The following is a 23,805-nucleotide window of genomic DNA, read 5'->3' as shown; positions in this document are numbered from 1 at the left end:
CACCGCTCTGATACCATGTCAGAGTGCAGCAATGTGGAAGTGTAGGACAAAGACTGAGAGAGAGTGAACACAGAGAGAGGAGAGAGAGAGAGAAAAGGAGACAGTGTAAACGCAGAAAATCTGCAGTGTAATATGCTGTATAAGAGTGCAGAAATACACAAGGGGGCAGAGGAAATATCTGCGTATGTCTCGGACTTGATGACCTTGATCTCCGTCAGCCCGAGCACAGTCTGTCTCAGCCAACAGATCTCAAGATCAGAATCTGAAATCACTGAATAATGTGTGCTGGAGTGTGCCACAAAACCGGCTATAAATAGCCGAAAAATAGTAAATAACTGCAGCAGTTCGGCTGCATTAAATGCAGCCGGCTGCAGTAAAAATTGTCAGACTGCAGTAACCTGTCCGACTGCAGGTGCTGACGTGGCACTGACGTCCGTACTGTCTTGGAAATGACTGGCTAACAAAGAGATGGGGTATCAAAAGAGTACTGAAAGGGGGGTAGCCTGTCCATGGTAAAGCTATGTAACTCAAACTAGGCTGACTTGTGTGCATACCGATAGGAAATATCACCCTCTTTGGCAAGTTGTCAAGAGGATTCAAGAGCCAGCTGTGCATATCTAGGTCTAGTTAGATCCAATAAGTTGTGTACATAATATGTATATGACTGATTTGGTGAGGGCCTCTACTACAATTGGTGTGGCCGCTAGCTCAACTTTCATGATCTTATGTGGGATCGAGGCCTTATATATGATCATCCTCTAAATCATGGATACCAGTGGCCTCTCCATCGACCTCCCTCCATCATAAGTGTGACTTCATCGGCTAGTGATCATGACTATGTTGGGCTAAGAAATGCGTTTCATGTTGATTAGCCTCTTAGACAGCCCCAAAACACACTTATTTAATGAAGAACGCAAAATTGGTGAGAGGTTCGAGAGTGTTTCTATGAAACCCTAATTTGGGAGGGTCTATCAACATCTATAAATAGACAGGTTGCTTCCATTTAGTCTTTATCCCTTCCATGCAGGTTTTTCGTGTTCATGTGAAGATCTTTGCCATCAGCCTTCCTCCATGCGGCTGTCCAATGTTTGTGATTGTTGCCACTAGTTTGTCTACTACTTCAGCCCTTGGTGATTGCTCTTCCAGCTGCTGCTTGCTTGGCGCTTCTTCCATTGCTATGTTTGGCCCCTAGATAGCCATTGCCATCCCCACTCGACACCTCTTTTGCTTCTCCATTGCTGTCGCTGAGCATCCTATTGCTTCTCCATTGCTATCGTGAGACATCCCATTGCTTCTGGTGATTTGCATTTTGGTCTTCTACACCCTCGGATACCAGAGTAATGTGGATGTAACCAATGAGTCAAAGAGCCACATCTTAGTGTGGGGCTCTTGAAACTGTATCTATGAGCACATCCATCTCTGAACCACCTATTGAGGGACAGGTAGGTATGATCTGCTCAGATTGGACAAGGAGGGATGGTGAAGCATCTAACTAGTTCCATTGTTGCAATGGAACCTAGTACATAATCGACCATTCTGGAAGCAATGGATTGGAAGCAACTCAATGCCTCGGATCTACGCCATTTCTTCATTTGGTTGTAAATAACGAGATGGTGTCGTGACCCTAGCTCTAGTAGGTACTAGCTATAATAAGTACTTACTATCTCCTCCAGTATTAGTTTATACTCTACTTTTATTTGCCTCCTTTATATGTCCTTTATATCCATTACCTGTAGCCTTCCTAGATCCTCAAAATCATGTGCGTCACTTTGTCTACTTTGCGTCCTAGCATTAAAATCTCCTACCAAGAGGATCTCTCCCTTCGGAAGCCCAAAGGGCACTAGATCATTGTTTAGCAAACACTTGGTTTAGATTAAGAGTAAATTCAGAAAGAAAAATCCACACACAATTGGAGCTAGAGTTCTCTTGCACGACACATGATACCTATTGACCCCAAAGCTTGGTGCCCCTTCTGGTATTTCTTTAGATTACTAATATATGCTCGAAATCAAATACAAATGGCTATATTTCAGCAATTTTTCGTGACACAACCGATCCACAGTGCACAATGACCTTGTCACCTTCAATGTTGGCCTCCAACCAACTGTAGAGTATTCAAAAATGTGAATGAACAATTTAGCTTGCCAAACCCTAAAAATTACAGCTAGCATTTGAACCCAATTTCATGGAGCATTCACCTAGACAACTATCCTGCATAGTCCCATGCAATTCCACATTGTTCCTCTCACAAAACAGAGGAATTTCTCATGATGAAACTGTGAAAACTTTACTTTTTTCGTGACAAAGTTGCCCAGAAAGTGCATAGGCTTGCGATCTCAAAGGAGAAGAGAGTATTTTAGCCTGTAGTGCTGTAATAACTTGTTTTTTTTTGATACTTAGTTCGAAAATAGTAGCATACCTTGCTGTGTATAGAGTTTCAAGGCTGCCGAATGGAATCCCCATGCCAGGAGGAGAAGATTGGCTGCCATCCACACTCCATTCATGCCGTCAACTCATGCATTTTGGCTTGCTGTAATTTAATTACAGCTTAGTTTTTACTCGTTAAAAATAGTATACAGCTCTTTTTGTTAGGTCAGGATGCTTGAGCAAATAGAGACCTATTTTTGTGGTACACCTAAAGAATTCCGCCACTAGTGTACTAAGACAAGAGTAAACAACATGGCACAATTGATTGAAAATGCAAATACAACTTATGCATTGATGAAATATCATGACGCAAGATTTTAGGGGCAGCAAAGGTGCTTCAAAGGACAATGATGAAAATAAGGGCAGTAAGATTGAATCTTTAGGTAGGAAGTTTAAATCCTAAAAAAAGGGTCAACAAGCTGAAAATCAATTGGATTCATTTTTTCAAAAAGGCAGACAAGGCAAAAGGTCACTTGCTAGTGCTAAGAAATTTGCTCAAAGGAAGCATTGTATGATGCAAACAAATGCTATGTTTGTGAACGAGAGGGACATATAGCACGTGAATGCCCAGAACGTAAGTCTAAAAACCATGCAGATAACAATAAGGGTCAACAAGTTGAAAATCAGTCAAAGGCAATTTTTTAGAAAGGCAGACAAGGCAAAAGGTCATTTGCTAGTTCTAAGAAATTCGCTAAAAGAAAGCATTATATGATGTAAACAAATGCTATGTTTGCGAATGAGAGGGATATATAGCACATGAATGCTCATAATGTAAGCCTAAGAACCATGCAGATAACGATAAGGATAAAAAGGCAAGAAGTATAAAACTACAACTAGATTGGTATCTGATCTTGTTGGTGAACAATAAAACAAAGATGCTTCATAGCTATGCTGTGTATGGGGCAAATTGAGGGATCAACATGCTTTAGTTTTCTTTGATGTAGGTGCTCATGCCAACTTCATTTCTTGAGAGTTGGTAGCCAAGTTGGGCATCAAAGATGATGAGATGGGTCCTATGGGTGAGGCTTGTTTGGCTTGTCTTGGACATGTAGAGCTAGTTACCCATATCATTGGAAAACTTGATATTTATTTGTAGTCATATGTGGAGATAATTGATGTATATAATAGGAAAATTGCTCTCACTCACAAAGAAAGGCAACATGTTCTTGATGTAAAGTTAAAGGGAGAATCAATTCCTCTTGCGTTTGCTTCAATAATTTCTTTAGTAGTGGAAAATCATATTTTTGTATACTTGGCTTTTGCAAAAGATGTTAGTAAAGATGATACTAAGTCTAATGTTTCAATGTTGAATAATGAGTGGACACAATTCTTAAATGAATTCCAAGTCTTGTTTCTTCGACTCCTTACCTGGAGAATTACCACTTGAAAGGCTAGAGAATCATTCTATTGACTTAGAGCCTAGTATTATGCCTTCGAATAGGCTACCCTATAGAGTGAGTACTCCCCAACAAGAGGAAATAATGAGTTAGGTTAATGAGTTATTGGAAAAAGGGTTGATTCAGCCTAGTCCATCACCCTTTTGCTCACTTGTACTTGTGTAGAAAAAGGATGCTTCATGGCGATTAAGAGAGAACCAAATTTGCAAATGTGACTTGCACATGTGATGTGCAGGTTAGTTATTTCACAATGTGGGATCTAGGACCACGAGATATCAGTTAGTGCCAATGCTAAAAGTTGTAACAAGTTTATTCTTGATAGATACTAGGTGGTACTTGATGTTAGAATTTGGCTTAGAACATTTAATTAGCCATAAGTGTTAGTGGTGGTGATGTTAGGGAATTAGCATTAATTAATCTATTAATCCTAGTTTTGAGGCTAATGAGTGTTCAAGATTACTTGGGTGATAAATTAGTCTAGCCAATTTATTGTTGATCAATCAGATTATTTTTTTGAGCCATAAATAATTATTTAATAATTTTGAAAATTTATTTAATAAAGCTAGATAATGTTGGAAATTGGATTTGGAAGGTTGCCATTTGGCAAAGTATGCTTATGCAAGTGGGAAAAGGTTGGTGGGAGGTTGAGAAAGGGGAGAAAGTGTTATTTTTGAGGTGGTTCAACTATGGAGCAGGCTTTAGAAGTAAGTCACCAATTGTTTGGCCATTTTGTAGCCACTTGGAGCACGACCAATAATAGGCGACAACAGCCCAAGGTCTCTATTTTCTATATTAAGGATTGATGATATCCTTGATTAGTTAGAGGGAAGTGCAATCTTTAGTAGGATAGACCTTAAAAGTGGGTATCATCAAATATATATAAGGAGAGAAGATGTGTACAAGATAGCGTTTAGGACCACTTTTGGGTTATATGAGTTCTTGGTCATGCCATTTGGGCTTACAAATGCACCTATGATATTTAGTTGCATGATGGACTGAAATTTGCGACCCCACAGGTCTTTCACTTGCACATTCTTTGATGACATCATAGTCTACTCAAAGAATGAGAGAGAATATTGGATGCATTTGACTACTTTGTTTGAAGAACTAAGAAAATACAAGCTGGTTATAAATGTAAAAAAGAGTAAATCCTTCATGTCAAAGATTCACTTCTTGAGGGATATTGTCTCAAAAGATGGTATTAGAGTGGATCCTGCAAAAGTGGAAGCCATATGCTATTGGCCTCATTTGAGAACCTTGCATGGTGTACATAGCTTTTTGGGTTTGTGTTCGTACTATAGAAGGTTCATACGTACATCACTTTGTTGAAATTGCTTCAACCCTCCATGCATTGTAGAAGAAGAGAGTTTCATTTACATGGGCTGCTAAGGAAATTGTAGCATTCAATAAGCAATAAAAGCTTCCTTCGGCTCCAATGTCAATGATCTTACCAGATCTTTGAAAAGCTTTTATTGGTTAGTATGATGCATATCGGAACTATGGGGAAATTGCTAGGGTTTGCATTGAGGACACACAGAGTGTACGACCATGATAGAAACACAAAGAGATAGACATAGACACAGAGGGCAAAACTTAAACCCTAAACGCAAAACTCAAAAACTCAAACCCTCAACACAAAACTCAAAACTCAAACACAAACAAAAGAAGGGAGAGAGAGAACACAACTTTGAAGTGAATGAATGCTGTAAATGAATGTAAGAGTGTACAGTGTGCTCAAGGGCAGAGCAATGTTGGAGTGTGACGTCCACCGAAGACGGATCCCAAGTATGTGACCACCAGTTGGAGTGTAGGAGTGCTGAATAGTGAATGGCAGCAGGCTGGTCACCAAAACGCAGCAGTTTGGAGATTGGAAACTGGTAAATGCAGTAGCGTACCACCGATCGGAGGCTGGAAATTGTGCACAATTTGCTGTAATCAGTAGGCTGAAACAGTGTTTGAGAGTGTCAGGGCCTGCAATGCTGAAAACGCAGGTTGGCTGACCCTCGAGATGATGGACAGCAGATTGAACAACAATCTGGGACAGTCTGGAGCAGTCGCCAGCAGCCGAGAGCTGTTGCCTACAACAATGGACAGGCTGAAGATAATGTGGCTGCAGTCGATGATGGCTGGACAGCAGATGGAGGTGGGCAGTAGGCTGGAAACTAGGCGCCAACAGCAGCAGAGGGTGTGTGGGCTGGTGTAACCTGCAAACAAGGATGATAGCTGAATGGGGGCAACTGTCTATTTATAGATGTGGAAGGGCGCCCCAAAAATTAGGGTTTCCACTAAACTCTCTCGAACCTCTCCTCGTTTTAGGGTTTCTATTGAACTCTCTCGAACCGCTTCCTGTTTTAGGGTTTTACTCTAAAAGAGCATTTTTAGTGTGTTTTGGGATTGCTTAAGAGGCTAATCAGCAAGTAATGCATATTTTAGCTCAACACCCTCTCTCAGGCCTAAAATTGAGCTAAAAGGTTGGGCCAACCATTGTGATGTTTATGTACCCCAAGGTGTTCCACCCAAAGCAGCCAAGGCATCGGACAAAGGGTGCACGTTGGCCGCCTAGTGGCCTACCAAGACTACAGAGACGATGGTTATCTTATCAAGGGAATCCAAGTAGTCACCCCACAGAGGATAGGGTTTCGGACAAAGGGTGCACGTCGGCTGCCCAGTGGCCTACCAAGCCCTAGAAAGGCGGATGGAATTACATGGAATGTTTTTTTTAATTAAAAATAAGTGAAGTAAATTTGATGGGATGCGGTCGATTGAGTAAAAGTGACCCAGAAGACGGGAGTAGGGAGTGTACACCGAACACATTACAAAACAGTACAAGCTAACCCATCCACTCAAGGTGTCGATGACGAGGAAAAATAGGTGACGAGGTATCCATGTGATGAAGCAAGGTGGTGTGGTAACAACAGCTGCCGATGGAAATGGCTTAGGATCCGTGCAAGTGGTGCTCTGCACAATGAGATGCAAAGTATGCTACATGCTGAAGAATGCTCATGTATTTGGTGCCACTTGGACAGTGTTCCTCGTGGAGAAATTGTTCACTTGCCCAAGCGCCCTAGTACAAGGATGATGTAATCATGCAATGCAAAGGGTAAGGTACAACAGGGGGAAGAAGCTAATGTCGAAGAAAGTGCTAAAGCCTGTAGAATACCAAGAAGGGTAGGAACCCCCTCTCAACCAAGATGTAGATACCGAAGAAGGAAGAGGAGCCTGATGTCGGTCTTCATATGGTGTCGAGAACCATAAGGAATGAAAGAAGATGAAGTGGATGAAGCACCCCGCTAGAAGAGCAAGATAGAAGTCACTGCCATGATAGCATTGAGAGAGATGCTGCACGATCCGCCTCGGGAGGGGAAACTGCTATGCTGGAAGAAGAGAAAAAACTCCTTGGATGATGAAACTATGAAAGGAACGGCATGCATCCTCACGTCTCTAGCCGAGGGAGGACCAAAGCAATCTACAAATTAGCTCTACACTGAAAGACAAAACCCTGCAAAAGAGATGAGAATCTGCAAACACATAGGTTAGTGGTGAGATGCTCCAAAGCAAAACAGAACAGAAAGAAAATCTAACTCAAAAGAAATGCAATGAATGTGTATGTGTGTGAGTAAATGCAGCGGAAGACAAAAAAATGGAAAAACTAAGGATAATGAATCCTATGGGCCCGACTCTAAGAGTGCGAAAAATGAATTCTAGATTGACCTAGGGTATCCAAAAGGACCGAGAGACATGCTAGGCTAAGAAGGTGGCCATCATCGCGTACGTCCAGTAGCAGGAATTTGCCAAGGGAACGCCTGACGAGGTGGGGAGGAAGGTGAGATAGATGCATGAAGTGCAACGGGATCGGAACCTGCAGACCAATCAGCCAATCCCTTAGGGGTAGTGAAAGAGATGGGCCGCTGAGGCTGTACTCGAGCCACGTGTCCAACAAGAACAATGGGTGCTGAAGGAGCAGATGAAGCAGGAGTGGAGGGCGTAGCTCCACTGGACTGTGCAATCGCAGCGGTCTGCTAAGGCTTTTTAGGTGGAAGACCTTGGGCCTTGGAGTGACACTCCTCGTCCACATGGCTAGCTCTTTGGCAATGTGTGCAAAACCGGTTTTTCTTAGGGAGTTGTTGCCAGATAGGTCTAGATTCTTTGGTTCCATCTGAGGAAGAGGAGTCACCCTTTGATTGGCTTGCCTTCGCATCTAGCGAGTTCTTGCCAGTAGTGATTGTCTCTCCCGAAGAAGAGGCAATCAACCCCCTCTGCCCTAAATAAGGCTGTGATGAGGATTTTTTGTGGACTTGATCATATAGCCTCGCGTAATGCAAGAACTGGCACTCAAACTCGTAGAAGGTTGGCAATGTAGGTTGGGAGATGATGCGTTGAATGAAATTGAAGTACTTGTCGGGCAACTTATTTAAGAAGAATGTAACCTGATCATCATCTGACTTTGGAGAGCGAGTAGTGGCGAACTCGGCAAGTAACCACCTATATTCAACCAGCTTGACTTTCAGATCATCCTCTTCCTTAATAGAGAACTCTTGAAGCTCAAAGTCGAGATGGATTCACCGAGTACAAACACGAGCCGTATAGCGGTCGAGAAGGTGACTCCAACACTCTGACGCGAGCGGGAAGTGCTGCAACTGAGAGTGAAACATAGGAAGTAATCCTTGCATCATCTCAACATTGGCTGTGGCATTACGGGCTCTCCATTGAGGGATGTAATCGGGGTGAGCTAGTCGAGGGTTTGGCATTGGCTCTAGACCAATGACAAGGTCCCAAAGACCCTGAGACTCAAGCACTTGTTGCATGAAATTAGACCAAGTGGTGAAATTTGACCCGTTAAAACGTATCTTATTCGTGAAGGCATTCTTGGCCGTTGCAACAGGAGTGGTAGTGCTCGGAGATGGATAGTGTGAAAAAGTGTAGTGTGGGTAGGATGGGGGAGTGGTGTACACTTGGGAATGGGCCCCAGAGTGCCCACCAGGCATGCGTGTAGTGTGCAAGGTGGATCCATAGGTAGGGATGGGTTGACTAGGCATGGGCATGGTAGCCACATGAGGAACCCAAGGAGGTGGGACGGGAACACGGTGAGCAAAAGATGGGAATCCCTGCGTAGGTGTAACGCAAGGAGAGTATGAAGATGCACCATAAGTTGAGGATGGAAACCCCTGCGTATGAGTGGTCATGGGAGATGTGAAGTTGGGGATAGTGAGGAGGATGCCCATCACAGTCGTCCCAGGAGTTATGGGTGTGCTCATGTGTTGAAAGGTGAGAAGCACTGTGTTAAAGGGTGGGTTGCATTCCCCCTAACGAAGTACCATGGTGCAAAGAGGTAGAGAATTGGGTGGAGAAGGAAAAGGTGCAAGGACGACGGAGTAGGAAGATCCAACCCCTAGGGTGTGTGATGCAGATGTGGAGTGTAATCCAAGGTTTTGGAAGGATGATCAGAGGTGTGATATAGAAGAGGGTGGGATGGGAGGGAAGTGAGAAGTGTGTGTGATATGCCCAAATGAAACAGAAGTTGTAGATGTACCTGAATTTCGTCTGCTTCGTGAGCTCCCTCTATTGAAGTTCACATATGCAAAGCCATCCGGATCGTGTACCTCAAAAGAAGAAACATGCGAGGGTTTTGATTCATGCAAAACAAAAGGATTGTACAAACCTGACATTGGACCTGGTTGAGAGGATGAAGATGGATTGCCAGATGTTTCGAATGTCGTATGTCCTCCATGATCGGAGAGGTGGCCAGCCTCACCAACTAGTCCGGATATGGTAGCAAGAGTGGTAGGAGGGGTGTAAACATGACCATACTTGTTGCGATAGTACTTCTCAAAGTCCTCCTTTGTCATGTTAGTGAAATCTGGTGAAGGTGGAGTGTCATCCTCTTTACCGAGTCCATAATGCCGTCTCAGGGCCTCCAATGATGAAGAAGCCTGATAAGACATCATAGGAATTGGAGAAAAAGGTGTGTGGGACATTGTGATTCGGTTACGAGTCGTATTGTGTACCTCGACTAGCTGTCCACAATATCCCCAGGATACTCTTTACAAGAGCACCGGCTCTGATACCATGTGAAGGAAACTGCTAGGGTTTGCACTGAGGACACACAGAGTGTACGACCACGACAGAAACACAAAGAGACAGACACAGACACAGAGGGCAAAACTCAAACCCTATACGCAAAACTCAAAACTCAAACACAAATAGAAGAAGGAAGAGAGAGAACACAACTCTGAAGTGAATGAATGCTGTAAATGAATGTAAGAGTGTGCTCAAGGGTAGAGCAATGTCAGAGTGTGACGTCCACCGAAGATGGATCCCAAGTCTGTGACCACCAGTCGGAGTGTAGGATTGCTGAATAGTGAATGGCAGCAGGCTGGTCACCAAAACGTAGCAGTTTGGAGGCTGGAAACTAGTAAACACAACAATGTACCACCGATTGGAGGCTGGAAATTGTGCATAGTCTGCTGTAAACAGCTGGCTGAAATAGTGTCTGAGAGTGTCAGGGCCTGCAATGCTGAAAATGCAGGCTGGCTGACTCTGGAGATGATGGACAGCAGGCTGAACAGCAGTCTGAGACAGTTTGGAGCAGTTGCCAGCAGCTGAGAGCTGTCACGTACAGCAATGGACAGGCTGAAGATAATGTGGCTGCAGTCTATGATGGCTGGACAGTAGATGGAGCTGGGCTGTAGGCTGGAAACTGGGCGCCAACAACAGCAGAGGGTGTGTGGGATGGTGTAACCTGCAAACAAGGATAATAGCTGAATGGGGGCAGCCTGTCTATTTATAGATGTGGAAGGGCGCCCCAAAAATTAGGGTTTCCACTAAACTCTCTCGAACCGCTCCCCCTTTTAGGGTTTTACTCTAAAAGAGCATTTTTTGTGTGTTTTGGGGTTGCTTAAGAGGCTAATCAGCAAGTAATGCATATTTTAGCTCAACACCTTCTACCGGCTATCTAGCCCCTGTCAATTGCAGCCCCATTAGGTGATCAGCAGAATAGGCTGTGTTTGTTGTAGAAGCGTCATGTTATCAGTTGTTGGCTGCATCCTTCATTAGCTGCCTGCTTTTACAGCCTATGCAGTCTGCAGCACTCCCTCTCCTAGCTGTTCAGTGTTGCCCTACTGATTCCAGCCTTCAATGATCAGCTGCCAACATATACAGGTGTTACATTGCCGTGTTTTGCCAAATTCAGCCTCTAGATTGTGAAGAAAAGTGTGGAGTAGCTGATAGGGTTTGCACTGAGGAAACACAAAGTGTACAACCATGATAGAAACACAATGATATTGACATAGACATGCAAAACTCAAACCCGAAAAAGAAAAACTCAAAACTCAAAACACAAAAACAAACACAAACAGAAGGAGAGAGAGAGAACAACTCTGAAGTGAATGAAAATTGTAAATGAATGAAGAGTGTACAAAGTGCCCAAGCGGTAGAGGAGTAGTGTCGGAGAGTGACATCCATTGGAGACAAATCCGAGGGCTGTAGCCTGTGACCACCAATTGGAGTGTTTGAGGAGTGGAAACTGCAAAATGATGATGCTAGATGTTGTTGGAGAACCAAATGCAAGCAGTGATGATGCAGAAGGCGAAGGCTAGACAACGATGTGGTGGGAGATTGATGATTGAAATGTGCACACAAGGGTGAGAGACTTGCATTGAAGACATAGTAGCAAGGGAACACCGTTTCACCCCCTTGGGAACGTGGGAACACGCTCCACACCAAAACAATGCCAAAGGAACGGGGGAATGCTATGGGGGAATGCCTGTGAAGGGGGGATGGCTAGGGGAACGTGGAGGGAAACGCTGCGGGGAATGCCTATGAAGGGGGAATGGCTAGGGGAACGTGGGGAAACATGGATGTTGCCGTTCCCCAAAGGGGAACGTTGAAAAAGTGACGGGTACTGTTGGAAGTGCTGAAAGTGACCCACGAGGTGTTCGGATTGTGGTGATTGGTGTGCAAACTGTCGGACTGTCGGGAGTAGGGTGCTATGTGCTGCGACTTGCGTGCATTCGTTTCAACCTCTAGGTAAGAGAAAACTGCCCGTTGGACTCCAGTCTCCTCTCTCTCTCTCTCTCTCTCTCTCTCATTTCAGAATAATTACAGCTCTCTCTCTCTCTCAAAAAAAAAAAGAAGCTTAGAGCCTCAGATTTTACTGTTTACAGCTATTAGCCTTTTCTTTTACTAATTACAGCTCTCTCTCTCTCTCTAAAACAGCTCTGTTTTCACAGTAGTCTCTTTCTCTCTCTCAAAACAAGCTGAGTCTCATGGAGGGTCGACTAATGCTTTTGATTCCTGAATTTGTAGAAGTCATGGCTTCCTCAGGATCAAAGCATTCGGGCAATAAGCGATCTCAGCCTAGTTGGTGGACGAGGTTGAGAAAGTGGACCACTATTCATCAAAGGAAGGTGCAAAGAAATGGAAATGCAAAAGGTGTGAGCAATTGAAAACAGGAGGATCCAATCGTGTGAAGCAACACTTATGTAATGTTGACATCAGAGCCCAAATAAAATTTTGCCCAAATACCACACCCGAAATGCGAAGGCAACTCTTAACAAAGTACCCAAGTGAAGAAGACAAAGCATGTGCAAGGAAAAAGCAAGCAATTGATGCATCGTTTTTTTGTGGACAAGCTGATGATATTGTCATGGGTGATGGAGCTATGCATGGGAGACTTGGAACTTTTGCATCCTCACAATCCCATCATGGAAAATGCAGCAAGCAACAAACCTTGGGAACAACTTGGGATCCTCGTAAAAAGGACAGGGTGGATGCAACTGTGGCAAAGTTTTTCTACCATGATCTTGTTGCATTTAATGTTATAAGATCTCCTCACTTCCTTAAGATGGTCCAAGAGATTGCCAAGTATGGTCCAACCTATAAGCCTCCATCATATGAGACACTGCGTACCACTTTGTTGCAAAAGAAAAAGGATGCAGTTGAATGTGCTTTGGCAATTATGCAAGAAAGCTGGGTGAAGAATGGTGTTTCTTTGATAGCAGATGGGTGGAGTGATACTTGAAAACGGTCCATCCATGGGATGGTTGCTTATTCCCGAAGAAAGATGCAATTCATTTTCTCACATGATGCCTCAAGTACAAGAAAAAGTGCAGATCAGCTTGTGGAGGAATGGGCGGAAGGTGTTGAAAAAGTTGGGGCTGAAAATGTAATCCAGTTTATTGCTGATGGTGAGGCAACAAATAGGGCAGTAGGTATGAGACTTGAGGAGAGATATCCGCACATCACATTCAGCCCATGCTTTGCTCATTGTTTGAGCAATTTGTTGAAAGACATTGGTAGCTTGTCATGGATTGATCCCTTCATCCAAAAGGGCAAGGATATAATCAATTTCATCCAATGCCATCAGTTCATTCTTAGTGAGTTCCGTAGGAGATCACCTAAAAAAGATCTCTTAAAGTACTCTGAGACGCACTTTGGCTATAACTTTCTTATGACAAAGAGACTTGAGAAGGTAAGCTTACCCTTGAAGCAATTGGTGGTAAGTAATGAGTGGATGGGATGGGCTACTTCTAGATCAAGGACTGGTATAGCAGTGGAGAACATCATACAAGATCATGCATTTTGGAATGAATTGAAAAGCATCAATATTGTCATGAATCCAATCATGCGCTTGATGCGAATTGCAGATGGATAAGAGCCATGCATTGGAAAGGTCTATGAGGGGGCAGATCGCATGATTGAGAAGCTCGCACAGCTTGGTTTGGATGATGCAAAGTATCAAGAAGTTTGAGATTCATGTGAGGCAAGATGGAATGCTTATCACTCACCTATGCATGCAACAACAGATGTATTAGATCCAAAGTTCCAAGGGTGTAGTCAAGAGAAGGATAAAAAGGTAATGCAAGGTTGGGGCATAGTGCTTTCTAGGTTGGCTCCCATTGATAATAAGAGAAGATTGGTGAAAGATCAGGTTGGTTTATATAGAAACAAGTTAGGAAGTTTTGGGTCAGCTGATGCACAAATAGATCGGTTTAAGATTGGGGCTGCCTTGTGATGGGAAGATTATGGGGCATGTACATCTGAGCTTCAAACATTGGCAGTGCAGATTTTTTCTCAAGGTGCAAGCTCTTCTCCCATTGAGCAACTATGGAGTGTATTTGGGTATGTTGCATCTAAAAAGTGGAATAGGTTTGGGACAAAACAAGTGAATGACTTGATATTTGTTAGTGCAAACTTGCACTTGCTTGCAAATGTGGCTTCCCTCAAGGCAGAAAAGTTTATAGCTCTTGAGGGAACACTTGTCTTGAGGCAGAAAAGTTTATAGCTCTGAACCATTGTATAAGAGGTAGGCGGAATAAAATTTTGATAGAAGATGAAAGAGGTCTTTTTTAAAAATTAAGAGATGATGGATCCTTTAGTGAGGAGGAAAGGATAGAAATGGATGAAAATAGTAGTGAATATGGAGAGCTCGAGTAAAGAAATCTCCAAACTTTAGAAGTGAGGGATGAGAATTAAAGGGGAGAAAATCAGATGGAAATGGGACAAGAAGAAGAAAGTTAATTTGAAGAGCTAGATTTGATGTACTTAGTTACTCTTCATAGAGTTCCTTGTACTTTGTATTTACCTTAGGGGTTTTCACCGAGGTATTATTACTAGAATTCTCTTTTTCTGGAAAAAAACTAAATACTCAATACATATGTATAATGGGACAATCGTCAAGACAATTAGAGCACTTTGCTAGTTGCAAGAAACTTGGCTTCTCATGCTCGCAAAGCACATTGAGGTGCATCGTGAATATTTGAGGGAAAGGCTTTGTGTTCCATGAGATTGACTTAGTCTATGTGCCTACACATAACAATGCGGCAGATTTTCTTACAAAGTCTCTTTTTCAGGAGAAGCTTGAAGTCTTTCCCAAGTCTTTGGGCTTCCTTTCTTTTGTCAATCAATCTAACTTGTCTTTGTTTGCAGGATTCCTCAAAGGAGGATTGTAACATCTACATGCTCCTCCCACGGTTGTTCTGGTACAAAATGTGCTTTAACATGTACACACTTTCAAATCTTTTTGCTAAGGATGGGTCTTCTCCCACATGACCACCCTATTGGAAATTGGCACTTCATACCTTGAGTTATAGATTGTTTTTCATTCACTCAATCTTAAACTTGTACAAGCTAACATTCTAGCTATCTCTTATTCTCTTTATGTCTTGTGCCAATGTATGTGGGTTCATGTGCTTTCAGCTTTCTCAGGACCAACAGCTCTAATAGGCAACTGTTCTTTTTTTGGTTCACCATTTTCTTTGCTTTTACTTCAACAAGTTAATGTAAATGCAGATGTGAGATTGAAATGATAATCCAGCATTGGAAGCATCTGAATGTCAATACTTTGCTCAATATTTCGCTTAATGTAGTCTCTCCAGTGAGAAGTTAGGTTTTGTACACATACAACTTATGTTTTCTCTTTGTCATAGTACAGGTGGAGGCTGAAAATCATTGCACCAGTCAAATGCGGTTGCTTATCGATCAGATTAGTCAGCAGATGGGAAAATTAGTTTCTTTGGAAGGTACATGTTTTGCCATAGTTAAAAATTGTGAAAGACCATTTAAATTGAGGATGCTTGATGCAAAAATGCTAATTGGCTTACCTATTAAGAAGGGTTTGAGATTCCCCCGTACATTGTAAGAAAAACAACAAAAACAGATTGAAAGTCCAATATTGTTGACATTACTGGATTCTTTGCTCTTCATTTTTTTAATGTGGGTAAGTTAAGCTCAAGATTGAGCTTTGTAGAGTCAGTACTTCCCATGCAAGATGTACTGTGTCTCATTAAGTATAACAGATTTGGATGTGTTATAACTGGGTGCTATTTTTGTGTGACTTTGTTGTACAGAGGAAAAACGCCAGGTTGAAGAGAAGAATGAGCAGTTGAGCTCTTTGCTTGAAAAGCTTGAAAGTATGTAAAGAGTGCTTGCCTGCAATTAAAGAAGAACAGAGATTCATGGGGCTCTGTTCCTTTTTTCTAAGTAGCATTTTTTCTGTTTGAGTGAACATTGCTTTTGTTCTAGTCTGTGTGTAACGGAATGGATGTTAATGCAGAAAATGGAGCATTGAGTTTGGCAAATAATGGATCTGAGGTAATGTAGGTATGATGTATGTAGTGCTGATGATTTGCTTCTAGGTTGTGTACTTGGGATATCATAAAGCTAACTTCATTTTTCTGAAACCCTTAATACGAATGTAAAGTACACATTCCTGTTGTCTCTTTTAGTGGTTTCATAGAGTTTACCAAAAACTTAAATCAATTTGTCACAGGATCCCTTTGCAGCAGTAGTAATCATGGCATGTAACCGTCCTGATTATCTTGACAGAACCATAAAGTCTGTTCTGCAGTAGGTTTTACTCTTTACTTGTTGCAAGTCTTCACACCCACATGCAACACGTTTAACTTGTCAAACAGACAGCTTTGATTCTGGATTGATTGAATCTCTCATTTATCATCAAATTGCAGGTATCACAATACAGTTGCTTCAAAGTTCCCCCTTTTCATTTCTCAGGTTAGTCACGAACAGGGCATTTGAGTTTTTCTTGTTGATTTTGGATAATGGAGAAATAGATTCTTTGCTCTCAAAGTTCAGAAGGTTCATAAAATTCCAATGAGTTCTTTTGTATGTTTGATGTGTTTCCTTCTTTGAAGTACACATCTGCCTAGTTGGCTGAGGACTTAGTGAAGATGTATTTCTTTCTGGAGCAGACAACACATCAGGGTGTTCATAAGTAGAACTGTCTAAAGTCGCTCATTGTTAACAGCTGTACTTAGGACTGTCTGAAGTATCTGGCAAACCGAGGTTTTAATGGTCAGAGAATATTAAGCCTCAGTGAAACAGAGAGAGATGTCCTCAAACCAACTGCCAGAAAGCTAAGATTTGGTTTTGGAGGTGCCTTGCCAAGTCCAAGGATGAATCTCAACTTGGAGATTGTGAATCAATCCTTTATACTTCCAAGTAACTTCCAATCTAGTAATTGGATCTCCATTGATACCATGCTTCTTCTCATTCACCTTTGTGATTAGGTTAGCAAGAGCTCCTAAAGGATCAGCCGTGTGTTTAAAGTAATTCAACAAGCTAAGCAGAAGAATAGCACATGCACATATGGTTATATTTTGACACTATGTTAGCATGAACCTTGATGTGTGTAATTAACCTCTATGAATTTCCAAGCAGATAGTTGGATCCCCTTTGAAGTGGGACTAGAAAGGTCTTGATTAGATGTTAAATAACTAGACACACATGCGCCCACTACATAGAAGCGGGACACGCCCTGAAACGCCTCTTGGGAGGACCTGAAACACCGAAACGTAAGGAGACAGGCCCAAAATGCGTTTCCCCAAGCCGAAATGCCATATGGCAGCTGTTGGAAATGTTTCGGGTTCCCCGTTTCCTCACATTCTTGAAATGGTTTTTCCCTTTAAAATCCAAAAAAAAACTTAAAATGTGGCTACCTTACGAAATAATGTTTCACATTTTTGTTTTTCATTTTTAATGTTTTGTATCAGTTGTTTTTAATGTTATCATTTTTATGTTTCTCTTTTCTTTTAGTGTTATCATTTTCAATGTCTTGCTTTTATTCTTTGAGTGAATGGGGATTCATGGCACCAACCAGTCCACATGTGCGCAATTTATTCTAACTTCTAGAGGATTGTGGCTCGTTTCTCTATACCATGATAATGGCCTTGATCGGTCCCTATGCTAAGAATGACCACAACGGATCCTCCCTCCTCGGCCCCCCCACCACAGAATGCCAATAGAACAAAACCAAGCATAAAAATTTTAATAAGTAGACTGTCATTTGGCCTCAGGATTGCATTGAGGCTAAAACACACACACACACACACACACATACACACACACTCTCTCTCTCTCTCTCTCTTTTTATTTTTCATAAAACTCTCTGTCTCTCTCTCTTTGTCTCTCTCTAAACTTGGACGTTAGAAAAAGCTTTGATTTTGAGTATGAAACTTGTATCCTAAGTTTTAACTTCTAAGCACCTAGGCTCTAAGCTTGTGTCACAACTCTATAGAAACAGAATTTGTATCCTTTTTCATTAATTTATCTATATAATGATGTATTAAATTTGTTTCCTTTGCACTAATTAGATATAAAGAAAAGTGCATCGGAGCAGGCCACTGATGAGTGGTCACAGATTATGGTGGACCCACGTGGTGGGTTAGAGAAAAGATAGTTTACACTTCCACCTATAGGGCCCGATTGGGCGCCTGTGACCAAAACTCACACATATCAGGGTTAGACTCGCACACAGAGAAGATTGATGCCTTGAAGTGTGAGCTAGATCCGCCAGAACAGACAGTTACAATCAACAAGATGGCATGATTATGAAATGCTTGTACAATGTGCATGTGTGGGATGAAAGCTTGAAATGCACGTTTCTTTGCATAGGAAAGTCACATGAAGATTCTGATACCGTTTTTGCGATGTACACGGAAAAAGTTTTCATATGACACCCATATTGGGGGGGGTCCCTAAATTTTAGGAGGTCCCTAAATTTTAGGAGCCTTGAATTAGCCTAAAAATGCTAGTCCTAAAAAATAGGGATGTCGTTCTAAAAATAGTAAATTCTGTACATTGGGGGGGGTCCCTAAATTTTAGGAGGTCCCTAAATTTTAGGAGCCTCGAATTAGCCTAAAAATGCTAGTCCTAAAAAATAGGGATGTCGTTCTAAAAATAGTAAATTCTGTACTCTGATTGTGCTTACTAAATTTGATTGTTTCTATTCTTGACAGTATTTAGCCCAAAAAGGAAGGCCATAGAGAAGAGACAAGTGTCAAGACACTTGTCACATAAGTTCCAAGTGTCCCACCACTTGTCACATCTCATGACATGTGGTTGGACACTTGCCTTGTGCTACTCCACTTTCCCCTTTTGTACTAGCTCTTCCCTCTCCTATAAATAAGAGCTCATTTTTCTTCATTCAGCATCCTTTTTCTTTGCTATAAACTCATGTACCCTCTATAGAAACAGAATTTGTATCCTTTTTCATTAATTTGTCTATATAATGATTTATTAAATTTGTTTTCTTCGCACTAATTAGATATAAAGAAAAGTGCATTGGAGTTGGCCACTGATGAGTGGTCACAGATTATGGTGGACCCACGCGGTGGGTTAGAGAAAAGATAGTTCACACTTCCACCTATATGGCCCGATTGGGCGCCTATGACCAGAACTCACGCATATTAGGGTTAAACTCGCACATAGAAAGGATTGATGCCTTGAAGTGTGGGCTAGATCCACCAGAACAGACAGTTACAATCAACAAGATGGCATGATCATGAAATGCTTGTACAATGTGTATGTGTGGGCTGAAAGCTTGAAATGCACATTTCTTTGCATAGGAAAGTCACATGAAGATTCTGATATCGTTTTTGCGATATACACGGAAAAAGCTTTCATATGACACCCATATTGGGGGGGGGGGGGGGTTCCTAAATTTTAGAAGGTCCCTAAATTTTAGGAGCCTCGAATTAGCCTAAAAATACTAGTCCTAAAAAATAGGGATCTCATTTCTAAAAATAGTAAAGTCTGTACTCTGACTGCGCTTACTAAATTTGGTTGTTTCTATTCTTGACAGTATTTAGCCCAAAAAGGAAGGCCATAGAGAAGAGACAAGTATCAAGACACTTGTCATGAGATGTCACAAGTGGTGGGATACTTGGAAACTTGTGTGACAAGTGTCTTGACACTTGTCTCTTCTCTATGGCCTTTCTTTTTGGGCTAAATACTGTGAAGAATAGAAACAACCAAATTTAGTAAGCACAGTCAGAGTACAGAATTTACTATTTTTAAAATGACATTCCTATTTTTTGGGACTAGCATTTTTAGGCTAATTCGAGGCTCCTAAATTTTAGGGATCTCCTAAAATTTATTTAGGGACCCCCCCAATATGGGTGTCATATGAAAGCTTTTTCCGTGTACATGGCAAAAACGGTATCAGAATCTTCATGTGACTTTCCTATGCAAAGAAATGTGCATTTCAAGCTTTCAGCCCACATATGCACATTGTACAAGCATTTCATGATCCTGCCATCTTGTTGATTGTAACTGTCTGTTGTGGCGGATCTAGCCCACAATTCAAGGCATCAATCCTTTTTGTGTGCGAGTCTAACCCTGGTATGCGTGAGTTCTGGTCACAGGCGCCCAATCGGGCCATATAGCTGGAAGTGCGAACTATCTTTTCTCTAACCCACCACGTGGGTCCACCATAACCTGTGACCACTCATCAGTGGCTCCAATGCACTTTTCTTTATATCTAATTAGTGCAAAGGAAACAACTTTAGTAAATCATTATATAGATAAATTAATGAAAAAGGATACAAATTCTGTTTCTATAGAGTTGTGACATTTATGAAAAGGAGCTCTTAGCAGTGGTTCATGCTTTGAAGATATAGAAACATTATCTTTTAGGCAATGAATTCCTTATTAAAACTGATAATCAGAGCTTGAAGTATTTTAAGACTCAAAAGCATTTGCAGGAGAAACATGCAAGATGGGAAAATTTCTTGTCTATGTTTCATTTTCAAATTATGTACACTTGAGGGAAACAAAATGTAGTTGCTGATGCACTTTCTAGAGTGCCTCGCATTGCAACTATTACAGTGGCTCATCATGAAGATTTTCAAACGATGAAGAATACTTATAATGAAGATGCTGATTTTGCAGCAATTTGGTTATATTTACAGCAAGGAGGTTCTCATCCAGATTATTCCATCAAAGATGGTTACCTTCTCGTGAACAATCGCCTTTGTATTACTCTTCCTGTTCGACAAAAGGTGCTTAAAGAAAGTCATGAACCCCCTTATGCAGGGCATAGAGGGAGGGCAGCCACTCTAAGTGCAATTGAGCGCTACTTTTATTGGCTAACATTACGAAGAGATACACATAACTTTGTTGAGGCTTGTCTAGTATGCCAAAAATTCAAGTATGATAGGCAGAAGAATCTAGGATTGTTGCAATCTCTTCCAGTGGCCAAAGATCCATGGGAATCTATCACAATGGATTTCATCTCAGGTATTCCAAGAACACCTCAAGGTCATGATATGATTTGGGTCATAATTGATCGATTCAGCAAGCAATCACATTTTATTGCATGTCATAAAATATTGAAATCCGCACAAGCTGCAAGACTTTTCATTCAACATATCTTCAGATTACATGGTATGCCTTCTGAGATCATTTCAGATAGAGACTCCAAATTCACAAGTAACTTTTGGCATGCTTTATTTGAGAATTTGGGAATCACTTTAAAGTTCTCCTCAGCTTTTCATCCTCAAACTGACGGCCAAATAGAGGTGATGAATCTCACTCTTTTGGATATGTTGAAAGCTTATGTTAGTGAACATAAGTCACAATGGGGGAAATATCTTCCATTATTGGAGTTTGCTTACAACAATAGAGTGCACTCATCCACACTGAAAGCTCCAAATGAAATAGTACAGGGTAAAGTGATTCCTCCTCCAATTATTCGCACTAAAGATAAGATTTTTGCTACTGATGAGTTTGCTTCAGATTTAAAAACAGCAATGGATCAAGTTCGAGCCACTATCAAAGTTGCCCAAGAGCGACAAAAGAAGCAAGCAGATAAATGAAGAAGACCTTTGGCTTTTGAAAAATGTCAATATGTCTTGCTAAAGTTTGATAAAAGTAGGCTAAAACAAGGTTCTGGTCAAAATTCATCTTTTCCAAAGCTCTCCAGTAGATACTTTGGACCCTTCAAAGTGATTGAGAAAATAAATGAAGTTTCTTATCGACTTAAGCTTCCTGCTCATTGGAAAATACACAATGCTTTTCATGTAAGTTTGTGAAAATCTTATATAGGACTAGAACCAAAGGAACCCATTATTGAAGATTCCCCAGAAGTTGAAGAAACAGAGCAACTCTTGGAACCTGAACAGATTTTGTTTCACAAGGATCGAACCACGAGAAGTGGCCTTGTGACACGAAAATTCTTACTAAAATTCAAGAATCTACCCACAACAGATGCACAGTGGGTAGATGAAAAATTTATGAAGGATTACCCAGATATTCTTCAGCCATATCAAGAAGCATTTCAGCTGAGTACAGTTGAATAAAAGCCAGAGGGCTGTCACAACTCTATAGAAATAGAATTTGTATTCTTTTTCATTAATTTGTCTATATAATGATTTATTAAATTTGTTTCCTTTGCACTAATTAGATATAAAGAAAAGTGCATTGGAGCAGGCCACTGATGAGTGGTCACAGATTACGGTGGACCCACGCGGTGGGTTAGAGAAAAGATAGTTCACACTTCCACCTATACAGCCCGATTGGGCGTCTGTGACCAGAACTCACGTATATCAGGGTTAGACTCGCACACAGAAAGGATTGATGCCTTGAAGTGTGGGTTAGATCCGCCAGAACAGACAATTACAATCAACAAGATGGCATGATCATGAAATGCTTGTACAATGTGCATGTGTGGGCTGAAAGCTTGAAATGCACATTTCTTTGCATAGGAAAGTCACATGAAGATTCTGATACCGTTTTTGTGATGTACACGGAAAAAACTTTCATATGACACCCATATTGGGGGGGTCCCTAAATTTTAGGAGGCCCTAAATTTTAGGAGTCTCGAATTAGCCTAAAAATGCTAGTCCTAAAAAATAGGGATGTCATTCTAAAAATAGTAAATTCTGTACTCTGACTGTGCTTACTAAATTTGGTTGTTTTTATTCTTGACAGTATTCAGTCCAAAAAGGAAGGCCATAGAAAAGAGACAAGTGTCAAGACACTTGTCACACAAGTTTCCAAGAGTCCCACCACTTGTCACATCTCATGACATGTGGCTAGACACTTGTCTTGTGCTACTCCACTGTAAACGGCCCGAACAACGTAGTATGCTTAACAATTATGATATTCACTTGTTTTCGAGATTTAATATAAAAGAGAATGAACACTTAAAGCTAATAATGAAAATTACTCACAAAATTACAGTCATGAGAATGTAAAAGTAATGGAGACAAGATTGAGGGTTGAAGGTGGGCAACCCCCTTCCTGAAGGAATGTATTTCTGCTCAACCCAAGTCCCTTAGGAAAGAGCTCAGTTACAATCAACGTGGGAGTGAGAAGAAGTAATTCTCACTCTCACAAGATCATGCAAAGATGTACAAACACACATGCATTATCTATTATGCAATGATAAGAATTGACTTCATAGTATGAGAGAGGAAAGAGGGAAAATCAGCCTTTCTTCATCGTTGATCAGCAGTACATGGATAGGGCTTGCTTCTTGTTGCTAAAATGGAAGAAAGAGCTCGAGAAGGAGGTGCTGTAATGAATTTACAGGCTTTCTGCCCTGTACAACAGCAGTGATAGAAGACGGAATATGGAGGAATTTGATAATGGAGAAGTGGGGGATGATGATGGGGATGGATGGGGCAGTTTCTGGCTATCTGTGGGTGCTGTACATGAGTTTACAACAAAGAAAAATGATGCTGAATGAAGAAAAACGAGCTCTTATTTATAGGAGAGGGAAGAGCTAGTACAAAAGGGGAAAGTGGAGTAGCATAAGACAAGTGTTCAGCCACATGTTATGAGATGTGACAAGTGGTGGGACTCTTGGAAACTTGTGTGACAAGTGTCTTGACACTTGTCTCTTCTCTATGGCCTTCCTTTTTGGGTTGAATATTATCAAGAATAGAAACAACCAAATTTAGTAAGCACAGTCAGAGTATAGAATTTACTATTTTTAGAATGATATCCCTATTTTTTAGGACTAGCATTTTTAGGCTAATTCGAGGCTCCTAAAATTTAGGGACCTCCTAAGATTTAGGGACCCCCCAATATGGGTGTCATACGAAAGCTTTTTCCGTGTACATCGCAAAAACGGTATTAGAATCTTCATGTGACTTTCCTATGCAAAGAAATGTGCACTTCAAGCTTTCAGCCCAGACATGCACATTGTACAAGCATTTCATGATCATGCCATCTTGTTGAT

At 41.3% G+C, this 23,805-nt stretch overlaps 1 protein-coding gene and 1 pseudogene across 1 annotated transcript in view; both read left to right on the top strand.

The window, feature by feature from the left end:
* The window catches only part of CGL1 (alpha-1,3-mannosyl-glycoprotein beta-1,2-N-acetylglucosaminyltransferase), a 162,524-nt gene that overhangs the window by 25,665 nt on the left and 113,054 nt on the right, over window positions 1–23,805 (top strand). The window contains exons 3-7 of the mRNA XM_087697038.1: window positions 15,256–15,343; window positions 15,671–15,733; window positions 15,877–15,914; window positions 16,093–16,169; window positions 16,289–16,334. Of these exons, the coding sequence (XP_087553164.1) occupies window positions 15,256–15,343; window positions 15,671–15,733; window positions 15,877–15,914; window positions 16,093–16,169; window positions 16,289–16,334 (312 nt within the window). The remainder of the gene's footprint in view (window positions 1–15,255; window positions 15,344–15,670; window positions 15,734–15,876; window positions 15,915–16,092; window positions 16,170–16,288; window positions 16,335–23,805) is intronic.
* LOC148021594 (uncharacterized) lies at window positions 12,089–14,106 on the top strand (annotated as a pseudogene).

This window comes from Lygodium microphyllum, chromosome 17 (genome assembly GCF_053477565.2).
Source record: "Lygodium microphyllum isolate KBCC chromosome 17, Lygodium_microphyllum_v1.1.10, whole genome shotgun sequence".
Taxonomy (NCBI): domain Eukaryota; kingdom Viridiplantae; phylum Streptophyta; class Polypodiopsida; order Schizaeales; family Lygodiaceae; genus Lygodium; species Lygodium microphyllum.
The sequence above is the reverse complement of the archived record's forward strand: the minus strand, read 5'-3'. Positions and strand labels throughout refer to the sequence as shown.